The sequence below is a fragment of the Cryptotermes secundus genome, unplaced genomic scaffold (assembly GCF_002891405.2).
Source record: "Cryptotermes secundus unplaced genomic scaffold, Csec_1.0 scaffold2437, whole genome shotgun sequence".
Classification (NCBI taxonomy): Eukaryota; Metazoa; Arthropoda; class Insecta; order Blattodea; family Kalotermitidae; genus Cryptotermes; species Cryptotermes secundus.
Genome location: NW_019721044.1, coordinates 26,732 through 52,092, shown reverse-complemented (window position 1 = coordinate 52,092; position 25,361 = coordinate 26,732). Strand labels below are relative to the sequence as shown.

At 39.2% G+C, this 25,361-nt stretch overlaps 1 protein-coding gene across 2 annotated transcripts in view; it reads left to right on the top strand.

Moving 5' to 3' along the window:
* The window catches only part of LOC111875371 (girdin), a 45,902-nt gene that overhangs the window by 1,723 nt on the left and 18,818 nt on the right, over positions 1–25,361 (top strand). For both annotated transcript variants that reach the window (XM_023871580.2, XM_023871579.2), the window contains 13 exons: positions 1,873–1,961; positions 7,449–7,554; positions 11,086–11,295; positions 11,882–11,998; positions 12,681–12,841; positions 14,140–14,221; positions 14,761–14,939; positions 16,259–16,521; positions 18,062–18,243; positions 19,660–19,812; positions 20,093–20,374; positions 21,035–21,141; positions 24,847–25,032. In XM_023871580.2, coding sequence (XP_023727348.1) covers positions 7,516–7,554; positions 11,086–11,295; positions 11,882–11,998; positions 12,681–12,841; positions 14,140–14,221; positions 14,761–14,939; positions 16,259–16,521; positions 18,062–18,243; positions 19,660–19,812; positions 20,093–20,374; positions 21,035–21,141; positions 24,847–25,032 — 1,961 coding nt within the window. In that variant the 5' untranslated portion in view covers positions 1,873–1,961; positions 7,449–7,515. The remainder of the gene's footprint in view (positions 1–1,872; positions 1,962–7,448; positions 7,555–11,085; positions 11,296–11,881; positions 11,999–12,680; positions 12,842–14,139; positions 14,222–14,760; positions 14,940–16,258; positions 16,522–18,061; positions 18,244–19,659; positions 19,813–20,092; positions 20,375–21,034; positions 21,142–24,846; positions 25,033–25,361) is intronic.

The following is a 25,361-nucleotide window of genomic DNA, read 5'->3' as shown; positions in this document are numbered from 1 at the left end:
TTCTTATACTTTTTCTTCTACCCTGAAGATGGGGGCGATACGTTCCTCCGAAACGTCGGTTAACACCACATATACACGGTGCCAAATCCCAGAAGACTGCTTTCTTCATAGTCACCGCCGTGAAAGCCTCAAATCTTACATAGTGTACTGATAATGTTTTATTAAGCTTTCACATAATTGAATGTTTAATGTATTTTATTTATAACAATTACTGACATATTAATTTTTTTTTTTCAGTAACCCCAGTATGCTTTAACCCCGATTCATCTGATTAATTCCTTGGCATATCATTCAAAGTTATATGTTATTGTTCTTCCAGTTGTCATTTTACTGCATTTCAAGACATTACAACTGATAAAGACTGTACACAGTAGTACATATTGTCACGTGTTGGGTATATGTCACGCGACAAATAACTTCACGCCGTTTTGGATCTAGCGAATTTATTCCGCTCGCACTTACAGTTACACAATTTACAGTTTCACAACTACTGCCATCTGCAGTATCACAATTACTTCTGCTGCTGTAGTTACTTCCATTCACTCGATACAACTCAATAACAATGGACTTCAGCTCACTCTGGCGAATGCTAGACTGCAACTGACTGGTTACTCTCTCTCTAGTAACTCTTGTAAACCCTCAGTCGGACAGCGGAAAACCCACATCGCTTCACTATTGCATGAACTCCATGTTTACAGGCGTTGCTGGGGAACGCTGCCGAGAGTTGTTTATTGCTGCGTAGTAACCGCGGTGCCCCCTGTTATGTCACTGTGGGAAGTGCTGTTACGTCACCACGGGGGAGGGGGATGGAGTGTTGACTGGCCTGTTACCGTAGCAGCGGCAGTTTCTCCAATGCTGTTACATCACCACTGGAGGGGGGGTGTCCTGCATAGCGCAAATACGTCACAATATTTTTATGTCATCTTGATGAGATATTGGGGGGCACACAGTTGAGGCACTGTGCTACAAGCTGAAAGATCATGGGTTTGAGTCACAATAAGGTAGATTTTTTCAGTAGTACTTCCAGCCACACTATGGCCCTGGGATCAACTCTGCTCCTAACAGAAATGAGTACCAGGAATCTTCCTGAGGGGTAAAGGACGGCTGGTGCATAAGGTTGACAAACTTATTGCCATCTGTGAGCTGATTGTCAAGAAAATGTGGGAGTCTCGATGTCTCCTAACCCTGTGGGCCTTCACAGCCTGTTATAGGGATAGTTTTACCTTTACCTGATGATATTGGTCTAAAAGTTACAAATTCTTATACACAATCGATAAAAAGTTTACATTTATCCGCCCTTGCATTCAGGATGTCTGAGGTATTTTTCTCTTATGTTGTATTTACATCTTCCTCTGTAACATGTACAGTTGTTTTCAAGGTTTGTACTTTAACCATTCAAATAATCTTTGGATCTTTATTCCCTCTTTTTTATGTCAATGACATATTGAAAAGAATGTATAAAAGCACATTTACTTGAATTATGGCCGCACCATAGCTCAAGCGGTTAGTTGCTGGCTTCTTACTGTGGCAGCCCGGGTTCGATCCCGGGTCTGGTCAAGTGGGATTTGTGGTGGACAAAGTGGCGCAGGGGCAGGGTTTCTCCGCGGACTTCGGTTTCCCCTGCCAATCTTCATTCCACCAATTGCTACACAATCACCCTCACATATCATCTTGGGCTGGTACGATAGGCCAGAAGTGGCCGCAGTACAAGGGACTTAGTCCCACCCCACTAGTATTAAAAAAATTACTTGAATTATTCACATCTCCCCATTTCTGTGCTTTGTTATTTTATGTAAAGGGAACGTTTCATGTACTTCTAAAATGGCGGTCTCAAAACTGAAGACTGATGTGCTCCTTTGTGTTCTATTATAGTTCATTTCTTGCTTGGAGAATGCTGACAGACTTTCTGAGTATGAAGATCTCACTGATGGGGTTCTTATTCATGAAATTCTGCTACAGATGTAAGTTACCCTCATTTAAATCTCTGTCCACTAGGCTGATCATGAGGTATATTACGTATGGATAAACAGTTTAGACAAACTAAACAGCCATCGTTTAGTTAGACAGGTATTTCTCGTAAATATTTTCATGTGTGAAACTGACTTACCATAATGTGCATCAGAGAGAAATGAATATCTGTTTTTGCATGGTACATGCTAAATGGTAATCTACTTAGTCTATATTCTAGTCTTAGTCTATTCTCCTCAGTCTGTAATGGGGGCACCACATTCATTCATTCATTTATTTTCCATGTATCCATGTATAGGTACAATTCAGGATATGGAAATAGTCCACTTTATAATGTTCATACAAAATTACATAAGTCTCATAGATACAATCACCTACATCAATCAAATCATACAAATTATACTACCAATATGTTCATAGATCACTGATCACTCCTTCAGTGAGCTATGGGCTTATAAATGAATGTATGCCATATGTGATACTCTCTAGTACTATTATACACTTGGTCATCAACTTACGACTGGCTGCACTTATGACCATAAAAAAAATGAAAAATAAAAGATGATTAAAATGTAAAAGTTTTTAAAAATAAATTATGAAGATGATAAAAAGATTAGAAAGGTTAAAAAATACTGTTAATAAATATATGGCTGACATACGACCAGATTGACTTACTACCTGTCAGTCAGAACGGATGTCGGTCGAAAGTCGACGACCAAGTGTATAGTGATTCACAGTACAGACTTGCCATGATGTGTAATAGTTGCTTTCAGTTTGAACAGGGACTCTGTAGTTTAGCTCAGCATCGAGTAACCGGGTATTGTGTTTTATTGGTAACGTTATCCAAATGGAACCAAAACAATGTATACGTACTTCAGCATACAAAATATCTGCTTAAGTAATTTATTGGTAATCCAAATTTGATATAGACAGAAAGGGATGTCTGTGGCATGTGTTGGGCTAGAACACATGTTCAAAGTGCCCGCCATTAGCTTGTAAACACTTCTGTACTGAGTTCAGCGGACTAGTGCATGAGCAGTCATGGCCAAGGTGTTCACAGGATAGCAGCACACAGCGTTCCAATTTCTTCCTGTAATGTCTCTAGTGTCAGTGGTTTTCTGTGATATACCACATCCTTCGGCGACCCCAACAATTAAAATTTGAGAGGGTTTAAAGCAGGAGAGCGTGGGGGATACTCATCACTATCTCTTAAAAAAATATTAAGTTTAATTGTAAAGCTTAGCTATCCTGATTACAATTTACATGTCACATGTTATTTTTCTCAGCCCAATTAATTTGTAATTTGACACTTGCTCACAATCACTGCCACTGTGTAAGTCTAGTAGCAGAGATAAAATGAGAAGAAGGAAATATTTTGTCCATGATATGTATGTGTTGGCCATCTTCTAGTGCACTCAATCTCACATGTCACTTCACTACATGTTTCGGCATCACTGTGCCATCCTGAGGTGTGTTATTTACGTTAAACTATTGCACTGCTCGCCATGTGTCATTTATAAATTATTTATTATTAGTATTGAAATTATTATAACACACACAGCCAAAAAAGAACACATCACAAGACACAGTATANACACACCTGAGGATGGCACAGTGATGCCGAAACATGTAGTGAAGTGACATGTGAGATTGAGTGCACTAGAAGACGGCCAATACATACATATCATGGACGAGATTTTTTTATTTACATAATGTTAGCAATCAGAATTATATAATTCTATAAGCTAATTTGCTCTATTATACTTCGTGACGTGGAGAGGGCTTATCCAGAGATAAGTCCTCGTTAACCCTCTCTCATGTCGGCTGGCCAATTCCTTTTCAGTCTTCGTTCATTGTGTGGTTCCATTAACGGTTGCATTAGTATGTTCTCATGTCCTTCTATTTTGTTCAGGTATCTTGTGCTTTTCTCTTTTGTAACTTCCTTCACTAGCGGCACTTTCAGGTCTTCATGGAGTGTTATATTGGAGACATACCATGGGGCGTTAGTAATCATACATAATATCTTTGACTGACATCTCTGGATTATGGAAATAATGGTTTTGCTAGCACATCCCCATATTTCCACGCCATATACCCAAATTGGTTTTATTATTGTTTTGTAAAGCAAAACCTTGTTGTCTAATGAGAGTTTGGACTTTCTTCCAAGTAACCAATGCATATCCTTGATTTTTAAATGAATATGTTTGCGTTTTTTTGTAGTGTGTTCCTCCCAGGTTAGACGGTTGTCTAGATGAATACCTAAGTATTTTGTGCTGGGTGATTCAGGTATTTGTATGTTATTAAAGAAAACTGCAGGACATTTTTCTCTTCTTAGACTGAAGTTTACTTGCACTGACTTGGTTTCGTTGATTTTTATTTTCCATGTATTTGTCCACTCTTGTATTTGGTTTAGATGATTTTGCAAAGTGAAGGTAACTATTGCTGGATCTGTGTTGGCCGAGAGGATCACAGTATCATCTGCAAATATGCCCAGTGTTGTGTTGGCATTGACTGGTAGGTCTGCTGTATACAGGAAATAAAGTAGTGGGCCCAAGACACTGCCTTGTGGTACACCTCATTTTATTGCAAAATTGTTGGATATGCTATCATTGATTCTCGTTCTGAACTCTCTGCCACTTATATAGGATTTCAGTAAGTGGAAATAAGTTATGGGCAGGTATTTTTTGATTTTGTACAATCGTCCTGGATACCATACCTTATCAAAGGCTTGACTTGCTTCTAGGAAGACTGATGTGCAATATTCTTTATTTTCTATTGCTTGGTGTATTTTGTGTGTTATTCTATGTATCTACTGTACAGTGGAGTGGTTTTCTCTAAAACCAAATTGATGTGATGGTATCCATTCTTCTGTATTTGGGTCAGACCTTATTCTTTTTAAGAGAAGTCTTTCGAGGAGCTTAGATATGGTGGGTAATAAACTTATAGGACGATAGGATGACACACTATTAGGATTTTTGCTTGGCTTGAGGATCAGGATTATTTCTGCTGTTTTTAGCTGATTTGGCCAGTATTTGTGTTTGAGAATAGCATTAAATATGTGTATGTGAGAAGTACTAGCCCTTTTCTTGACATTTCTTTTAATATTATTGGAGTCACTTCGTCAATGCCAGGTGCTTTTCTTGAATGTGAGAGTGATATTTCGTTTTGCACTTCTTTAACTGTAAAAAATTTTATTTCTGGTATAATGCTGATATTTTCAGTTATTTGTCTTTCTATTTCTATATCAGTCTGATCATCATATGGTGTAAAAACTGTAGAAATATATTCACCGAACATAGCTGCTTTTTCTTCATCACTTCTTGCCCACGATGTTTGCGGCGCCATTTCATTTCTTATGGGATGTAGCTGTGTCTTGGGCTTTTTTAAATTTTTGATGGGTTTCCATATGGTATTGTCATATCTGTTGAGGCTGGTTATATGGTTAGAGAAGGATATTTCTCTTGCTTCTTCAATTTTACACTTCAGCCTATTACTTATATGGTTATATGTTGTTTTATCTATTGGTGCTCGACTTCTATGCCACCTTGCTCTTGCTCTTCTTTTCTCAGCTATGAGTTTTTTAATTTCAATTGGAACATTTCTTGTGTTATTTTGGAAGGTGATATTAGGTGTAGCACCTTGGGTTGCCTGTTTTGTAGTGTTGATTAGAGAGGTTAGTGCGCTGTCGATTTCCATTGGGCTCTTGAGTCTCACATTTAGATTTACATCTTGTAGTTTCATCCTGTATTCTTCCCAATTTGTTTTTTATTGTGCAGTTTACTTCTTTGTGTTTTGTGAATAGCATGACTACTGACAGTGGTTATAATTGGTGTGTGATCTGAAGAGAGATCGAAACTGGGTACCACATCCATGTATTCTGAAGAAATTCCATTAGTAACGAAGAAGTCCAAGAGGTCAGGGGTTTTGTTGGGATCTGTTGGCCAGTATGTCAGCCAGCTTGTTGACAAGTGCGAATATTTTTGCTTTTGTAGTGTTTTTGATAATTCTCTGCCTCTGGTCGTTATTAGGCGAGATCCCCATTAGANATCAACGTTGAAAGCATGTTTAATATCATGCTGTTTTGTTGGGTGAGTTGTTGGAACATTGCTTTAAATTCTTCAAGAAAATTGGTTAACAAATTAGTTGTGTTTGGGTCGTTGTTTGTATTTTCCTTTGCTTCTCCTGGGTATGTGATGTTTGGTTCTTGGTTCCTCTTCCCTTTGAGGGCTTCTGCATAGCTGATTCCTTGTTGTATCTGAGCTGGTTGACTTTGTGATAGTGCGTTGTGTTGGATGTTTAGTCTATTGTTAGTGTTATTTGGTTGTTTCAATAAACTGTGATAATATTCACATCCTCTGTAATTAGCCGGATGGGCACCTCCACAGAATACACATTTTGCAGGTGTGTTTTTAGATTTTTTGCAGCTCTGCGTGCTGTGCAACCCACCACATTTTACACATACATAAAGTTTGTTACAGTATGATCTTGTATGACCATATTGTTGGCATCGCATGCACTGTGGGATTCCTTTTCTGTAGTCTTGCTAGTTTGTAGATTTCTTTGTTGTTAGTGGCAGGCTCTAGATCGACAACAAATACGTTAAGTGGTTCTTTGGTCATCTGGCTTCTTGCATTTATGATGTTTCTTACCTTGTGTCCTTCTTTGTTGAGTTCTTGTACAATTTCTTGTAGGTTAGTTGAAAAATGTAGATGTTTTAAACTATCCTAAAGGTACGATTTTCCTTCAGTTGGTGTGTATGATGTATAATATTCTTTTCACGCATATATCGTACAAGATTACAATAGGTGTCCGGAGTATGACAGTTAATTTTTACAGTGTTGTCTACTAAGGTTTTGGTAGTGTACTGTTCTATTTCACCTGTGCTGCTCAGGTTATGTACCATTTCTTGATAGTTTGTTACCCCATACACAAATATTGGAGGTGGTTTCTGGATTTTATTCTCTGTTATTTTGGTGGTGGTGTTTTTGTCATCTTCTACATTTAGTTGACTATATTTGTTTGTTAGGGTTATGTTTTGACTGACAGGTTGATTTACCTTCCTTCTTTTTGTGTTCTTAACATTTGCCATGGGTTTTGTTTGAATCCTGGATGGTAGCATCATCTTCACTAGTTGATGGCATCCTATGATAGTATTGTTTACTCTTTTTGTTGTCTGTTGGGATGGTGGGGTCGGTTGCCTCAGGAGCCGTTGCTATTGTTGATGTCTGTTGTCATCACTCGTGCCAAGCTCACTCATTGGTTGATCGTTGCAATATTGCTGCATTTTCGCGTTATCAATTTGACTGTTACATAACGTTTACAGTGGTCACCTCACTAAACTTTCACTATAAAGCATGTGCCTCATGGAGCATTGTCCTATACACGTCCGCTCTGCTCGGCCGTCTCGATAGAACTGTGCATGAGAATCAATGAAACAGGGCGCTAAAATACATTAGAAATATTTTGTGTTTTTTATGCAGAGATCCAGAGCCAGCACATCATGGAGTAATTCCAAGTTTGGGAAATGTGTCAGTTCGCATACGTAATATGGACATCATAGTTAAGAACATCAAAGCCCTGTATGAGGTAATGACTACAGTTCTGAGTGTTTATATTTCAGCTCGTCCATGAATTTTGTTTAATCACTAGGGCCCGGATTTTTTGAAAATGCATATGCGAATATTCAAATGCATATTTTGACCTTTTTTTGGTCGTTATTGCATATTCTAAACGTGAGAGCATATTTGTGCATATATGTTTGAAATTAAGGATAATTTCAATATTCTCAAACAAAATCGGTTTTGCTTGTGTTTTGGACATCCCTTGCCAGTTGCTATTCTCAACTCTCTGAGTAATGACACTTTACCACTTACAATACAAGCAGGTAGCTTGCCTATTTCGAAAGGGAAGGCGCGGGATTTTCCTGCATTCCACTGACCACCACAGCAGACAGTAGCATCAGAGGGTTGTTGTTGAGAGAAGTCTCTTCAGTTAATGTGTTACTCTTTACTTTAATAGTCTGCATCAGAAAAGTGTTCATGCACTGAAAATGCCTAAAGAAATGTGAGGCAGTAGATATTTAAAAAAATCGATTGGTTTCGGGTGATAGTGACTGTTCAGCAGACGGTGTCGTCGTGTACTGTCAAGTTTGTGCAAGGGAAGTAAAATGTGAAGAGAAATTTCAACTTGAACAACACTCAAGAACGACCGCACATATTACCGCAAAGAAGGGGAAGAAGAACAGCTCACCACATCTACTTCTTACACAGATCAAACCCAAGTCCTCTGTTAATACATTTTCAGCCGATCTTTGTAAGGCTTTAGTATGCAGCAACATTCCATGGAATAAATTAAGCAATCCGGTTCTGCGATCATTTCTGGATACTTAAAAAAATCCAAGACGAATCAACTCTTAGAAAAATATATCTACCTTTGCTCTGTGAATCTACTCTGGAGTCAATCCGTTCTGACATCGGAGAGAACTGTGTCCGGATATTGGTTGATGAGACAACCGATTTATGTGGCCGATACCTAACAAATTTCATAGTTGGTAAGCTACATCCAGACGAACCCGGCAAACCTCATCTTCTTGCTTGCAAAGTACTAGAGAAAACCAACCATAGCACAATAGCAAGATTTATAAATGATTCTCTGCGATTACTATGGCCATCTGAAATTGAGAATAATTGTTGTAAGGTGCTTGTATTACTCACAGATGGAGCTTCCTATATGTTGAAAGCAGCAAGAGCCTTACAAGTATATTATCCAAATCTTATACATGTAACCTGTTTAGCGCACGGATTACACCATATTGCAGAAAAAATACGCCAACATTTTCCAATTGTTAACGATTTAATTGCAAGTGGGAAAAACTGTTTCTGAAAGCACCAGCTCGTCTCTAGTTGTACAAAGATTGCCTACCTCAGGTTCCTCTGTCACCTGAACCTGTTATAACTAGGTGGGGGACATGGTTATCCGCAGTTTCATTTTATCAGGGGAATTTCAATCAAGTAAAAGAAGTGGCTAAAAAGTTGAAGATGAGTATGCATGTGTCCGTGAAGGAACAGTGGTGCTTGGAAGTGATACTGTTTATCAAGATGTGATTTTATCCATGCACATTTTTCTACAGTTTCAAAAGCCATTGAGAGCTTAGAATCTTGTGGTGCACTCCTTCACGACTCACTTCAACTCGTTCAGAAAGCTATTTGTTCACTGAATTCCGCTCCAGGCGAAATTGGAGAGAAGATTAAATTCAAGTTAGAAAAGGCGTTGAAATCGAACCCAGGACTAAAAAAGATTCAGTCAATTAGTCAGTACTTGAGTGGAATTAAGGTATCTTTGCCAGATGAATGTTCCGAACCTTCGGCGCCAGTGTATAAATACTGTCCAACCACGTCAGTTGATGTAGAAGAGTGGTCTCAAAACTTTTTGAAATGCGGGCCACATTAGGTAATTCAGTAGTTTGAACGGGCCGGATAAAATGAGAAATTAATAACTCTAGATATATGAGTTTTATTGAAAGGACAGAATTTCATAAACTAAATACAAAGTACGTGATAATAAATTATCGTATATTAATGACAACAGACAGTAGCAGCAAATGCTCATATTTTCATCACAAATTATAATAAAACAACTAATGTGAATGATGGAACTCTTTTTGCACTCTTAAAATCTGATTAAATTGAGGTGGTGATGATCTGTTACAATTATACTGTACCACTGCAAGAAGTCTTGTGCACAAGACGGCTAGTAACGAACTGCTCGCGCTACCTACATTGCCACGAAGTGACACTGCCCATTGAGGTAGAACAAGTACAAAGAAATACCGCGCAGTATACGGTCCAGAATTAGTAAGATTGTGAATAATATTAATATTAACGTAATATGGAATATCAATATATTTTAAACACAATCTTAATTAATGAATTTAAAATCTATGAACAAGTATTTTTTTACCAGTACTCATTGGAAAATTAGTTCAATTGGCGCATTTCTGCACAATTCTTTCGCGGGCCGGATGTGGCCCGCGGGCCGTCGTTTGGAGACCCTTGATGTAGAAAGATCATTCTCAGCCTATAAGCTCATTTTGATGGACAATAGACGAAGTTTGTCTCCAGAAAACACTGAAAGACTTCCAGTTGCCTATTGTGATGCTACTTTCTGCAGTGAATGATACATGTAAACAGGTGAGTCTGAATAAAGTGACCTGCTCCTTAAGTGCATATTGTTTTATTTTTGGTGCATATTTTCCCGCTTTTTAACGCATAAAGATCCGGGACCTATTAATCACTTTCTGCACCAGTTTGACCATAGACATTAGTGCCTAACACAGCTGGTTATTTGCATCAGAATACTGAATAGTACAGTCAGGAAATACAACTGTGTTGGGCAATAAGCATGTAAATATCTGCCTAGCAACCATTCCAAAGCCTACTGCAATGTGGGACAAGTATGCTAGTCCATAGTAAAATGTACGTACACTACATGTTGTAGAATTCCCTTGTTTTCATGCAGAAAGTGAATATTACTATTGTGTGGGTATCGCTTGTGGTGTGTGTTCAGGATGTCCTGGTTTCAAATCTCAGCACAGAGAATGGTTGGCCTTACTTAGGTTTTTCATTGCTTTCCTAAACCTGCCAGAGAAGTGTTCAGATTGTTTCTTGAATTAGGTCGTAATAACTTCTTTCAACAACCATTCCAATTTGTTCTTCAGTAATCATATGAAGCCATATTATCTGAGCTCCTGCCAACGTTGTTAAGTAAACCGTAAGTAAATAAACTAAAATTCCCACAGGAGGATCCAGGTGAGCTCAGTTGGGTACAGGCTGGATAGTGGATGAAATAGGGATCATTTCATGGCAGGGGCAGAGACTTCAGTCTTCTCCACAGCTTCCAGATGAGCTCTGAGGCCTGCCCAGCCTCCTGTCCTATGGTCACCAAGAGCCCTTTCTTCAGGATAAAGTAGCCGGGACATGAAGCTGATCACTCACTTCTGTCTACTGCAGAGATTAAGAATACATTGAATTAGATCCCCATTCCCCTATACATCTTCATGGCATGATGCTTAATTAAGTACAGGGACAAGTTTACCTTTTTGCCTGTAAATCTGCACAGGAAGAGTTGTGTCAAGTTCTGCTGGTGGCCCCAGACTGTGTGACGCTTGGCAGGGAACCAGCTAGCAAAGCTGGCATGGAGAACATGCAGCTGTTGCTCCTGCTGCTTTTGGGATGCGCTGTCCAGTGCCCTAATAAGGAGACGTTCATTGACAGAATTAAACAGTTGGATGTTCAAGTGCAACATGCCATTGTTGATTGCATCAGGCAGGTTAGTCTTGGCTCATCAGCTCATTGTTCTTAGAATTTATTGATAAAATTAGTTCTAACTAACTAAATAACTTGATGGAGCCGAGCCCTTCTTGAGAAGCCACCAGCTGCTCAGCTACTCAAGAATTTCCCAACATTCTGTGGAACCCAAAAGTTCACTACTGTATTCACAAGAGCCCTCCACTGGTCCTTATCCTGAGCAAGATCAATCCAGTCCATACCACCCCATTCTGTCTCTCTAAGATCCATTTTAATGTTATCTTCCCACATATTTCTAGGTCTTTCCAGTGGGCTCTTTTTTTTTTTCTGGCTTTCACGGCATTCAGTTCCATGTTTTTGAAATCTGTAAAATCCAAAACAGAAATCAGTTCAATCCCCAAGTCATTGCCAGTCACATATACTTTGAATTTCTGACATTGAAAATTATTAAACTATATACCAGACAACATTACTGTCTAGATCTTATCTGTGTTTCTTTATGGACACTGTTATACATACCAGTACAGTCTCTTTCTTGTTCTTATGTCCAAAAAGTTGTTTCAACTGGAACTGAAAGTAAGAAATAAAAAATACATGTATACTTTCAGGTGACAGACAGTCATAACATTGTACTGACTCAGGATGTAATAAGTGAAACATTGCCACCTGATCTTATGGTGATGCACATTCGAAGGCTAGTACGAGAGAGAGATGAATATTTGCAGGTTGGTTGTTATAAAATTACTATTTCTTTAAGTATTTATTACATGTGAAGACCCAGATACAATATAGACACTACTTTCCCCCCCACCTCTTTCTTGTGAGAGATATTAGAATACCCTTCCAACTTTCATATATGCTTACCATTTGTAATTCCTTCATACTCTACAAAAAATCTTCAGATTACTTTTAATTGTACACCCTAATTTATATACCTTATTGTTAAAAAATTACTTTTTCTCCCACAAAAGTTGCTACACATTCCACTGGAAACATCCCAGATGACCTGTTGCATGTATGCTCTTCCTGCTCTTTGTAAAAATATATTGCATTGCTCAAGCAGCATAATGACTTGGCTGTGGGATAGATGAATGCAGAAGCAGAGCCTTATTCCTGGGAGAGGCAGACATTCATGTCTAGGCTGTCTCAGGGGACTACCCACCTTAGTATCCAGTGAGTATGAGCAGCTGCTTCCCTGGGAGTGAAGTGGCCAGGGTGTGAAGCTGACAAGCCCCATCAGTTGCCAAAATGAAGAATGCATGGATCTATATGTCCACACCCGCACACATTCACACACACATTTCTTCTTCATGGATTGGTGCTTAACACTTCGAGGGGGGGGACTTTACCTTTTTTAAATGAACAGTTATTGAGTGGTTCATCTCTTCTTGTTTCTTCTCCTGCTAGCATTGGACAGTGTCAGTGATTCAGGAGAGATCAGCAGGAGCTGACAGTTGCAATGGCCAGCAGAGGAAAGCCTCAACACCAATGTCAGAAGGAGAGTCGCATCATATGGCTGTGGAGCTTGCTGACTGGAAAGCTCGGCTGAGAAAACAGCGTCAGGAACTGTACGCTTTCTGTTATGTGTGTTGCTGTTTGCACATAGCACTGTGTGAACGGTGTAAACTATGTAGCCAAACTGAGGTCCAAACTGCCTCTTGAAACTGAGGTCTAGAAGAGTTTGACACCGTAAAATACGCTTAGAAATGAAAACTTTGGCACCTAATGTGTGTCGTTTATATTAACGTTAGTATCTCAGTTTTACCTTACTTTCCTTTCTTAAGGAATAAAGAAGGAGGCTTATGAAATCATCGTGCTGTCTGTATATATGTCCCCTTTAAACTTTTGAACCACTTGAATGATATTCATTAAATTCTGTATGAATATTATGACATTAAAGATTGCCACAACCTCATTTTACCATGCCCCCTATATGATCAGGCATGGTGTATTGTTTAGTATTATCAACTGATAATATACAGGATTTCACAGTGTCCCATATGTCTGGAATCATAGGTCTCTTCTTTGTTAATGACACAGTCACAGGGAATGACTCTTACCGTTTATGGAGGAAGCAATTTTCTAGCTTGCTTATTCTGAAAAAGATCTTCCCATGGATTACAACTTGGAAATGAGGCATCAGCTGAATGTTGAACTCCCAGGATACTGGATTGCACATCGTATGGATTTAGAATAGCAAGCTTGGTCCTCAAACCTGACCCATCTTAATACTAATTTCCTCTGGGCCATCTCAAGGTGGTTATGCGTGGTGAAGAAATTAGTGATACTGTGCACCTCATGGGGGCATGCGGTAGTGTAGTTGGTTGAGGCACTATGCTACAAGCTGGAAGGTCGTGGGTTCAAGTCATGATGAGGTCATTGGATATTTTCAATTGACCTATCCTTCTAGCCACACTATGGCCCTGGGGTCAACTCAGCCTCTAACAGAAATGAGTACCAGGAATTAATTAAATAATTTTCCTGGGGAGTAGAGTGCAGCCGGCGCGTAAGACTGACAACCTTACCGCCATCTTTGAGCTGATTGTCTAGATAATGTGGGACCCTCAACATCTCACAACCCTATGGGCGTTCACGGCCTGTACAGGGATAGCTTTAGTTTTTACTTTTTGCTGTGCACCTCCAGTGGAGTAAAATCATGGCATGTTGTAAGATCCAACCCAGTATCGTTCACAGTGTTGTAGTTCTGGTTGGAGTTATGTATCATGAATGGTGGGTACACTGAGTACATCATTTAATACATCTGCAGAATGAATGATATTCCCTATAATTTCAGACTTATGGGAACACTGTAGTCCTAGTCAGTGTCGCAAGATGTTGCTGAAACATTTTTTTTATGTTTATCTAGTGAGGAAAAATCAGAAGCACTAGTTGAGTGCAAAGAAGATCTGGAACATAACAAGATACTAATAACTAAACTACGGCAAGAGGTAATCTTATTATCATTGATCTTATAGAGAAATCTGTATTTAATGGAGTCTGTTCTCACACTAAATTACATCAAGAAACTGTTCATCTTCTTATAAGACTTACTGTATATAATTATGATAAAATAATTTCTGTATACAAGCTCTTAAAGCAAATGTTAATATATACTAATAAATGGATAGTTACGTATATAGTCAGTTATATTAAATTATTCTGCAACAGTTTCGAACATATAGAGAACTTGAATTTCAGTTGTTATTTTGACCACAGTTGCACTAAAGCAAGGTATAAACATTGGAAATTTCCTACACGAAATACAGGATATTTAAAAAATCGAAATTCACTACATATGGAGCAATAATACATTGCTTGTATTAGGACTTGGCTGGGACCAGAAAAAATCACTGAACACCGAACTGGTGTTTCACTGTATGTGGTACTTTTTATCCATGATTTATTTTATCCGTCTTCTTATATCCGTCTTTTTATATTAAAGCAAAGATAATTTTGAAACCAAAGTTATGTCTGTGTATGTTCCTAGGTTCAAGAGCTGATGCAGGATGCTAGAGCTGCTAAAGCATACCGGGATGAGCTTGATGCTGTACGTGAGAGGGCGGAACGCGTGGAGAAGCTGGAATTGGAAGTGCAACGATACCGTGAAAAACTGAGTGACATTGAATTCTACAAGACACGTGTTGAGGAGCTAAGAGAGGACAACAGGTTAGTTGTAAGATTTGAGGCTTTCACAGCAGTGACCATGAAGAAAGCAGTCTTCTGGGATTTGGCAGACCAGTTTGCTTTTACCGGTTCTCATGGTCTCTTCACTTGTGGATTTCTTATATTTTTCCTTCTACCCTGAAGATGGAGGCGATACATTCCTCCGAAACGTAGGTTAACACCACATATACACGGTGCCAAATCCCAAAAGACTGCTTTCTTTAACAGGTTAGTTGTTTGCTCTTCATTACTTCTTGCTTTATGTGTCTCTTAATCCTGTAAATGTTCCTAAATGTAGATCAGTGAATAACCCTTTATGCTTCGTACATTCTTTGTTTTGAAAAAATGAAATGAGGCTTATGAGTTCACTCTGCTGTCTGTTCCCCTCTAACATTTCTAGGCAGCAGCCCAGTAAACACACTACCGCAGCAACAAATGTACATGTAGCAGTAGAAGAACTATCGGTTGCAGTGTTTTCTTGTTGTATCAAATACTCTGTAGTGAATGGAAATTAGGTGATTCGTTCTTCCCAGAACTTTGTGTCATTTTCATCATTTATCTTTTCTTCCCGTTTTGTTTTCAAGGCTATTTCATCACTTTGCTATATATATTATATACATACAAAACATGTTATGTGAAAGAAGTTTACATTTGTGAAATATATATCTTGTTAGATCAAATAACATTGCTCCAAGACATTTGTTAATTTGGTGGATATTATCTGTAAGATCATTTATTTCTACTGAATAGCATTTAAGAATTCATTTCCTATTTCAAAGAAAATATAATTTTAAAGACCAGCTGGTTGCTGCTTTTCAACGAAAAAGAATTCTGTATATTTTAAGAACTATACAATACACATAAATGCATTGTGCAGAGATTTTTAATGTTAAAGCAGGTGGTGCATATAATTGCATTCTCTTTTGGTTGTTTGTTCATAATATCTTGTAGATTCTTGTGTATAATACTCAGATTTACTGGGTTTTTGGACTTTGTCCATCATCTGGTATTCTAGAAGCTAGAAAAATGTTTCAGAAACCGGATCTGTTTCCGAAACATTATGTTTCCTAGCTTCTAGAATATCGGATGATGGACAAAGTCTGAAAACCCAGTAATTCGTAATATCTTACTCCATAATATTATATCCTCTTCTGTGTTAATGAGCTCTTCATCTATAATATGATGAAGAGTGCTTGGTTGTTTTGGCATGTAGTTTGTATCCTGGTATTGTTAGCTGACCAGCAATGTATTACTCATTTGTTTTCAGAGTTGCAAATCAAGCATTGTGAACTGTTGTAACTCTCTTAGATGTTGTGATGCAGGGTTCTGCTTGAAACAAGAGAAATGTTAGAAGAACAACTGCAGAGAGCCCGGAAACGTGGGGAACATGTGCTGGAACTGGAGAGTGAGATCATCAAGTACAAGCAGCAGCTTAATGACTTCACACTGGAAAGGGAAGCCAACCAAGAGAAGTTACAGGAGCTCTTTGAAGAAAATGCTCAGCTTCAATTGCTGACTAAGTCTGCTCTTAATGAAAACTCTACTCTTGATATTGAAAGTGACAACACGGATGATTTTGATGGAGGTTTGTAAGAAACATTTATTAAAATAGTTTGCCCACACTTTATACACTGGCACGCGGTAGTGTAGTTGGTTCAGGCACTATGCTACAAGCCGGAAGGTCGCAGGTTCAAGTCCTGATGAGGTCATTGGATTTTTTCAGTTGACCTAATTCTTGCAGCTGCACTATGGCCCTGGGGTTGACTCAACCTCTAATATAAATGAGTACCAGGAATTAATTAAATAATTTTCCTGGGGAGTAAAGCGCGGCTGGCGCGTAAGGCTGACAACCTTACTGCCATCTTTGAGCCAATTGTCTAGATAATGTGGGACCCTCAACATCTCATAACCCTATGGGCCTTCACAGCCTGTTACAGGGATAGCTTTACTTTTTACTTTACACTTTTATACACATGTAATTTTATATTTGAATTGATATACAATGGATATTTCTTAGTATGATCTCAAAGGTACTACAAGAAGTTTTCGGAGTGTTGAAAATATATGGTGGGTCATAAATTTTGTAGTATTGGTTTACATAGATCTGTAATAGCATTGGTGTCTAAAACATATGGCAAAAAAGAACATCATATTAAAAATGCATATATTGGGGATGGATGATATTCAAGAACATTTGAGAAGCCAGCATAATATTTTTATACTCTTACCTTTATACTGCAGACACATTTTTTCTTGTCCTGATGGTAAATTTATGGCTTCTGCCTGAATCTGAACTCTTTGAAGCCTTAAATTCATCTAAATAACGTTTAAAGTTCAGTTTCTGTTTCAAAATAAAACATGGCATCCTCATTACGAAGTTATTTAAGTGTCGAAGCAGGTGGTACACATAGTAACCACTGGTCTTTAGAATGTATAAAGGTTGGGGATATTAGCCTGGACTACTTAAATGGCAACCAGACAATATCAGCTTCATACTGACTGCACATTACATGTAGAGCTTAGATTAGACAAATAATGTAATTTTAATTTCAAACACTGGAATTGCAACACTGTGTTTAATTTAAAGCAATATGCCACATATTAAAATACAGTGGAACTCTAATTTAATGTTGCATGGTTCAGCATTTTCTCTCATTTAACATTCAGTTTAAATGGTCCCAAATTAATAATCTCACCATTAAATTTTGTCTGTTTTAAGATTTTACTCAGTTTAAAGTGCAAATACACTATTCCCCAAAGAAACCTTAAATAGGAGTTTGACTGTATGCTCTATTTTGGTGTAAACCCAGCAAAAATACATGCTTAAACAAAAGTGAATTATTTATAGTATTTTACCTTAACATCTTCTACACCTAGTAAAAACCAAATTTTTCACAGTCCTTCAGAAAACTTTTTTATTATTTTAAATTCTGTGATATGCAATCGACATTGCAGGAACCAAAATTAGATTCTTCCTGAAGTAGGCTTCTGGGGATTTTCCACACATGACCTAAATAATTTCATCCATAATTTCAAATGCAGCTTCTCATAATGAGGTAAAACTCTTAGTTACTTGTCTACAGTAACTGATACAGTCATGCAATACTGGGTTCCTTTGTCTTAAGGGTCTGGAGATAATAGTTTATCAGAGCAGTTAAGTAGCAATGCACAGGCTCGTGCTCTCAAATTGGAACTCGAGAATCGTCGGCTCCTATCAACAATTGACAGCCTTAAGGAATCGTCATTTCATGAGAGCAGCAACAAAATCCTTGAGCTTGAAAAGGACAGGAAGAAACTATCTCTAAAGGTAAAATATAGCTTGTAGATTGTGTGCTTGTCACACTGTTTAGTATGCAAATGCATTGTTACTAAATGTAATATTAATGTATTGAACTTAGACTTCATTTTCACAATTACTTATATTTTGATAAGTATTTATTATAAAATGATGGTCCATGCATAGCTAAATGGATGAAGGGTCTCCAAAGTTGTTTTACATTGGTATGAAATTAAGGCCCTCACCTTAAAGGAAGAACATAGCCTGAGGTTAATTGAGAACATGGTACTGGGGAGAATATTTGTTTCTAAGGGAGGGAAAGAAATAGGATAACTGCAGTCTCATAAAGAATAGCTCACTTGAGAGACCTAGGAACAAATGGGAGAATAATAATAAGCTGGATGTTAGGTAAATAGGGTATGAAGTTGTGAAGCAGATTCAACTGGCTCACCATAATGAATCTTCATGTTTGATAATAGGCAGGGAATATCCTGACCAGATGAATGACTGTCAGCTTCTGAAGAATGAGCCTGCTCCATGGAGTCACTTGTAAATTAATTAAGTTTCATTTAATTTATGTAAAATGTGTACATTGAAGTGTGAACAGGATTATTTTCACTATTTAAATATCGTTTGATTCTCCATATATGGTGTATGATGTTTTATAAAATTAATAATTTATTACACATAGTACAATTTAAGGAGACATTAAAGGTTCATTTCCATTGTTCACCACATCAAATTCTATGCCTAGACAGCCCAGAAATACAGTCTTACTTACTCCTTGGCTCTGTGGTTCTCCAAGAACCTTTATATCCTCTCCTCTCTGTTGTTTTTCTTTTGCCTCCATCTCTTCACTATCAGCTGTGATGAACTGTTCTCTGCATCTTCCACCCATCTTGATCTGGGTCATCTCACATTTGTACTACCTTCTGGATTACTGTAAAAAATTATCATGTTCACCCTTGTGTGATCCCTTCTGATCAGTTCCCTAACCACTCAAACCTTCTCTTTTTAACATCTACAGTTAGATCAGGAGGTCTTATGTAAGTCCCTCAGTTCTTGGTTGGTTCTGATTCTCCAAACCCTTTGATCTGTTAGAGTTACAGCTGAAAACTAGTCAAATGCTGATACTCTGTCTGAATTGATTTCACAGCTTGGATTGTATCCACAGAATTTGTGTATATTTTATGATATTTCATTTTTATTTTGCTGTGATCCCTGTAATTTATGAAGTCCACTGTGGACTAGCCATCCTGCAACTTAAAACCATTGCAGTGTAGTAATCCTGTTAAATTATTTCTAGGGTTAGTCAGAGAAGTTTTGACATTAAAATAATAAACCAGAAAGTACTTGATTGTAAGTTTACATATCACTGGAGTAAAATGGCAGTAGAATACTAAGTTTGTAATTTCTGTTACTCAGAATATTTCAATACCATTTCAGGTTGATCAGTTGCAAGAAAATTGTCAGAGGTTAACTCAACAAAATAATGAATTGGAACAGTTGTTTAAAGATGCCTTAACAGAGAACAGAAAGCTTCAAGACTCTATAGAAGTTTTAAGATTAAATTCTGACAAACAACATCAGGAATTGCAGGTAAGGAAAATCATATTTGTGTTTTGATCTCACAATATGATGTATAAGTTAACACAAAGGATCCTAAAGTCCTAAAACACTGGGTCAATGTGATTGTCTCCCATTGGAGTTGATGCTAAATAATTTCTGTACTTAATTTGAGATCATTAAATGACTCATGTACAACAGCAACAGTTTTGTAATTGTTGCTCTAACCGTTGGTCTTTGTAATATTTCATGTGTTTTGAACTGAAGTCAAATCAGTGTACCAATTTGATTTGTTTACAATGTTTTGAAAAAGGCTGACAAGGCTCAGATAGAAGAGCTTGAGAAACTTGTTGAGAATGTGACAAAGGAAAAACAAAGATTGCAGTGCCTCATAGAAAGTGTCCAGCGTCATGCAGATGAGTTGGAGAGGATAAATGAGATAGCCAATCAGCAGGCAGAGACTTGGAAATCAGAAGCTCAGCATGTTCCTGAGCTCCGAACTCAGTGCAGTACAAGCCAGGCAAAAATGGAAAGCCTGGAAAAGGATATTCAGAGTCTACAGAGAGAGCTGGCTAAATTACGAGAATCTCTCGAGGTAAGAGTAAATACATTTCAGAGATCTTATAATGATGGAATGAGTTTACAAGTGTCAAATTGTGATAAATTCTGTAAAGGAATGAAGTAAGTTGAGTCTTACTGACTTAATCTATCAAATAAAAACAATTTAAACAACAAACTCTATATGAAAGGATTATAATAAGGATAAATACTTTGTAGCGCACTGCTGTAGATGACCGAACTGAACTGCATGTCACATTGGCTGAATCATCTTACCTGACAATTCTGTGGCAGCAGTTTTTGGATCAGTTCATTTTCAAATATCAGTATGCATTTCTGCATGTCAGTCATGTATTCTAAATCACTCTGTATGGAAATATGTTTAGATCACAGTTCTGAACTGACAGTGTGTTGACAAAAGTTTTGGAGGGAGATGCTCCCTGCATCTTCAGACTACCCTGAAGATGTAAAGAACATGTTACTTTGAAATTACAGTTTCATATTCCAGAAGACAGCAGTCCAAATTGTAGCTGCTGTAAACACTTCTAACCTCATACAGACACACTATACACATTACATGCTTTTAACCCATGCTGATGACTTGCTATGCCTGCAGCTGCACACAATAGGTTCACAATACTTTTCATGCACTTGTAAGGTTTTAATTGGAATCGCCCTCATATGTTGCTTTTTGCAGGCTAAAGATGTGGCTCTTGATCAGTGTGCAAGCAACACTGCTTCCAAGGAGAAGGAGAGAAGTAGACTGTCCAAGGAACTGGATGAGGCAACAGCACAGATCACAAGGCATGCACATAATTGAGCCATGCAGTGGCTCCGGTATGACGTCATGGGCTTCCAGCCCCTTGATCGAGGTTCTTAAACTTATCCCCCACCCCATCCCCATGCGGGACTGGGTCACGTGGTATTGCCCTCTCCCCTCCTTTCTACCCCTGGGAGCCTTGCTTGGAAGTTAATTCGAGTTCGGAGTTCAGTTCTGGTTATGGATCCATAGGGCCTTGCTCGCGGCGCCGAGCCAGCCGGAGCGACTGTCAAATTCCTGTTCGGCTGGGAGTCCAAATTTGGTTTCGGCAAGTACTGGGCTGGTTCGCGGCCGACGAGATCGCCCGCGGTCGCCCGTCGTTGGGTTTGTAGGACGGCGGCGACTCGTACCAGTTTGGTTAAATCTGTTTTTATAATTTATATTGTGTATTTAGTTTAGACTCAGCCTGTGGCCCGGCTATAATGTAGTAGTTATGTTTTCAAGCAACCAAGGCAAATTGTTGCGCCAGTAATATGGGCCATTCTGCCCGAGTTAGATGCCGCTGTGTGCGAGCATGTAAATGTGCAGTTAGTTCAGTTGTTCTGTTTAATTTCTGTTGTGTATATTAAATTCTGTTATTTGTTAATATATTGATTGCCATCATTTGTAACTACATTTACTTCGCTGCTAGCTTGGATCCCTTACTCTAACTTAGGGAGCGTGCGAGCACAGCACGAGAGCCGTATGACGGAGCAACGTTTCCCCCTCCGATTGAGGAAAGGTAGACGGAGCCGAAAGGTGCCAGAGAGAGACGGTACAAGTGGTACATATAGTCCCAGAGCGGACAGATGGCACAAGTGGTAGCAGAGCGAAACGCGGCTCATAATTTTAGATATTACACTGGAATGTTGCAATTACAAGTATTTGTTTGCAGTTAATTTTCTATGAGGTACCAGAATCCGTTAATAAGTTCCATGAACATGAACATAATAAGTCATGCATCCTGGAATGAAACAGTTGTAACTCAAATTGGGACCCTTTTCTCTCATGTTTATAGTAAGATCCATAGAATTGGATGTGTTCACTTGTACAAGGGTTGGAACTTCAATAGTGGCAACTGTTTATTTACAACTGATACAAAATAGATGCATGTTTCGAAGTTTTACTATCCTTCAGTGTAGTCACCAGCATTGTGTACAACCCATTGCCAGTGATGTGGAAGTCGTAGGATACCTTTAGCAGTGCCTGTTGTGTTGATAGTTCGAATGGAACGGTCTACTGCCTGAAGAATCTCTGGAACAGTTCTGAAGCGAATGCCACGAAGTGGTTCCTTCATCTTAGGAATCAAGTTGAAGTCACAAGGGCTTAAGTCCGGGGAGTATGGTGGATGGTACAGCACTTCCCAGCCCCATCGATCGAACAAATCAGCGACAGCTTGCGCTGCATGCGGCCAAGCATTGTCCTGCAAAATGATGGGTGGGTTCTGCAGGAAGTGTCTCCGCTTCTTTCTCAAAGCTGGTCGCAGGTTGTGTTCCAAAAATGAACAGTAATACTGCGCACTGACGGTCTGCTGTCGGGGAACGGTATGCATTAGGATAACACCATCACAGCCGTACACGAGAATCGCCATAACTTTGACACTGCTCGGGTTCTGACGAACTTTTGATTTTCGTGGTGACCCCTAATGACGCCATTCGTTAGATTGGCGTTTTATTTGTGACTCGTACTCATACGATTTGGCCCATGTCTCATCCAGCGTAAATGATACGGCGTACGAAAGCCTCTCCTTCGCACTCATAGCGCTCCAAGTGGTTATGAGCAGCGTCGTATCGTAGCCATTTCTGCATTTCCATCAAATCATGCGGAACCCATCGTGATGCAATTTTTCTCATGCCCAGGCGTTCCTTCAGAATGTGAAGCACAGTCGTATGCGCTAATCCTGTCTCTCGGGCCAGCTCACGAATCGTATGGCATAACGCAGAAAGAGCATACACTTCTTCACTGACACTAGGACGACCTGCCCGACGCATGTCTGCCACATTTTGGTGTCCCTCGTTGAAGGCTTTTACCCACCTTTCCACTGTTCTGTAAGGCAATGCAAATTCCCCGCAAGCCTCTTGAAGACCTTGATGACACTGTCTTGCTGTACGGCCCCTGGCACATTTAATCTTTATCCAACTCCGTTGTTCCTGTTTCGAAAACATTGTGACAACACTACCGCCAGCTAACACGAGGCTCTGTTCTTCTCATCACTGCGCATGCGCGTCATGTGGGAAGGGAGAGTCCATTTGTTCTGAGGTAAGGTAGGTATGTAACTAACGTGTGGTGTAAGCGACATTATTTGGTTCCATTGCATGGTGTCTCTACAGCAGTGTTGCCACTATTAAAGTTCCAACCCATGTATAATTCAATTACTTTTGTTAATGCACCCAGCTGTGGAGGATTCAAAGCTTTGTCTGAATTATCATTTGAAGTACTGTAAACATACCTGATTATGAGTTATGGTTGTTTACCTCTGAGGTAGAGGTAAAGTTTTCCCTGTGCTGAACTAATGAAGCACTACACCGTGAGGGCGTATGGCAGAGTGGATGTATAGACCCACGTTTTCTTGGCCTCAGCACTAGTTGGAGGTAAGTGGTCAACTTCACACCCTGACCACTTTACCTCTAGGAAAAGAATGCCCAATACCCATTGGATAGGAGGCTGGGTGGGCCTCGGAGCCGGTCTGGACAACATGGAGAAATGAAAATTCTTTCCCCCACAGGGACTCGAACTCAAACCCCTTGGTCATCCAGCCCATAGCCAGTCATGATTCTGACTGTGCTATCCTGGCTCTCTTACCTCCGAGGTACATAGCGGAAAAAGCTAGCAACACACCAGAACGTTAATGTCCATTCCTTAGCTAGACCCCTATACAGCTATCATTTTTATTGCTTTTTAATGTTCTGTCACTCTGTAAATAATGTAGCAGTTTGACTGTAGACAGTCTAAATCAATACACATTTAGGGGTACATGGATTTTTTCTTTTTTCCATTATATCCCACACAGACACCGACAAGGGAGGTGCCTAAGACACTTTCCTTGTATGTGTGTCACATCCACCATCTAGTGAACATGGAGGGAATATCCATATTTGTTCAAATACTGGCACTAGATTGAAGTAATTTCATAATGCAAGTACCCTTATCCCAGAGGCAATCTTTCCATGTGTGCCACTCAAATAGAAATGTTGGGTTTCAGCCAGCTGGATATGATGGTATAGGTAAAGTTTTTCTTGTGCTTGATTAATGAAGTACCACACCATGAATACGTATGAGGGAGTAGAGGTATAGCTCCATCATTCTTGACCTCAGCACTAGATGGAGGTGAATGTTCAGTTTAATTACCCCCGGGGAAAGCGCCTCTAGTACCCACTGGGGGGGAGGCTTGGTGGGCCCCAGAGCCTGTGTGGATGCTGTGGAATAGAGAAAAATCTTCTGCAATTGCTAGGCCAAACCACAGCCATCCACAGCCCATAGCTTGTCATTGTAGTGACTGAGCTGTCCTGGCTCATGATATATGATGATGAAGAGAACAGTTACCAGGGATGGGACCTGAGCTAACCAGCTGTGTGAAACCACTTTACCAGAATTTTACCATTGAAAGCATGCCTTGTCATCTGTAATGATATGTGAATGTGATCAAGGAATAAGAAAATGTTATCTTTCATTGCACTCTAGTATTATGATTCCTTGTGCATTGCAATTAGGCTTCATGAGGTGGAACGAGAGAGTCAAGAATTGGCAAGTCGTGCAGCTGTGGATAGAGAGACGCTGGCTACACTCCAGAGTGATTTGGTTACCCAGAAGCTCAACACCCAGCAGCTGAGAAGCAATTTGGAAAAGATGGGGCTCAGCCTTGATCAGTTGATGGACCCAGATGTTGCCTTAGAGAAGTATGTTACATGGTTATTTGAGCCATGTGTCATTCTTGAATGGAGAAGGATTTCATTGTCGGTATTGTATCACATAGCCTGAACAGGTGTAATTAGCTGGTTTATAATGCTGTCTTGAATTCAGAGGAAGCCTTGTTTGAATTGTAACTGATTTTTACTGTCATGTCAGATTTTCCTCAGATAAATCTTGTACAGTCAACTCTCGATTATCCGGGGGCGGATTAACAGGTTTGCGGCTTAACCGGGGCTACTGAGGCTTTTTTGAGGCTTATATGTTGTTTAATATTCATTCACTTTTGTTTCACATGGTGAGTTGTAACACGATTTTC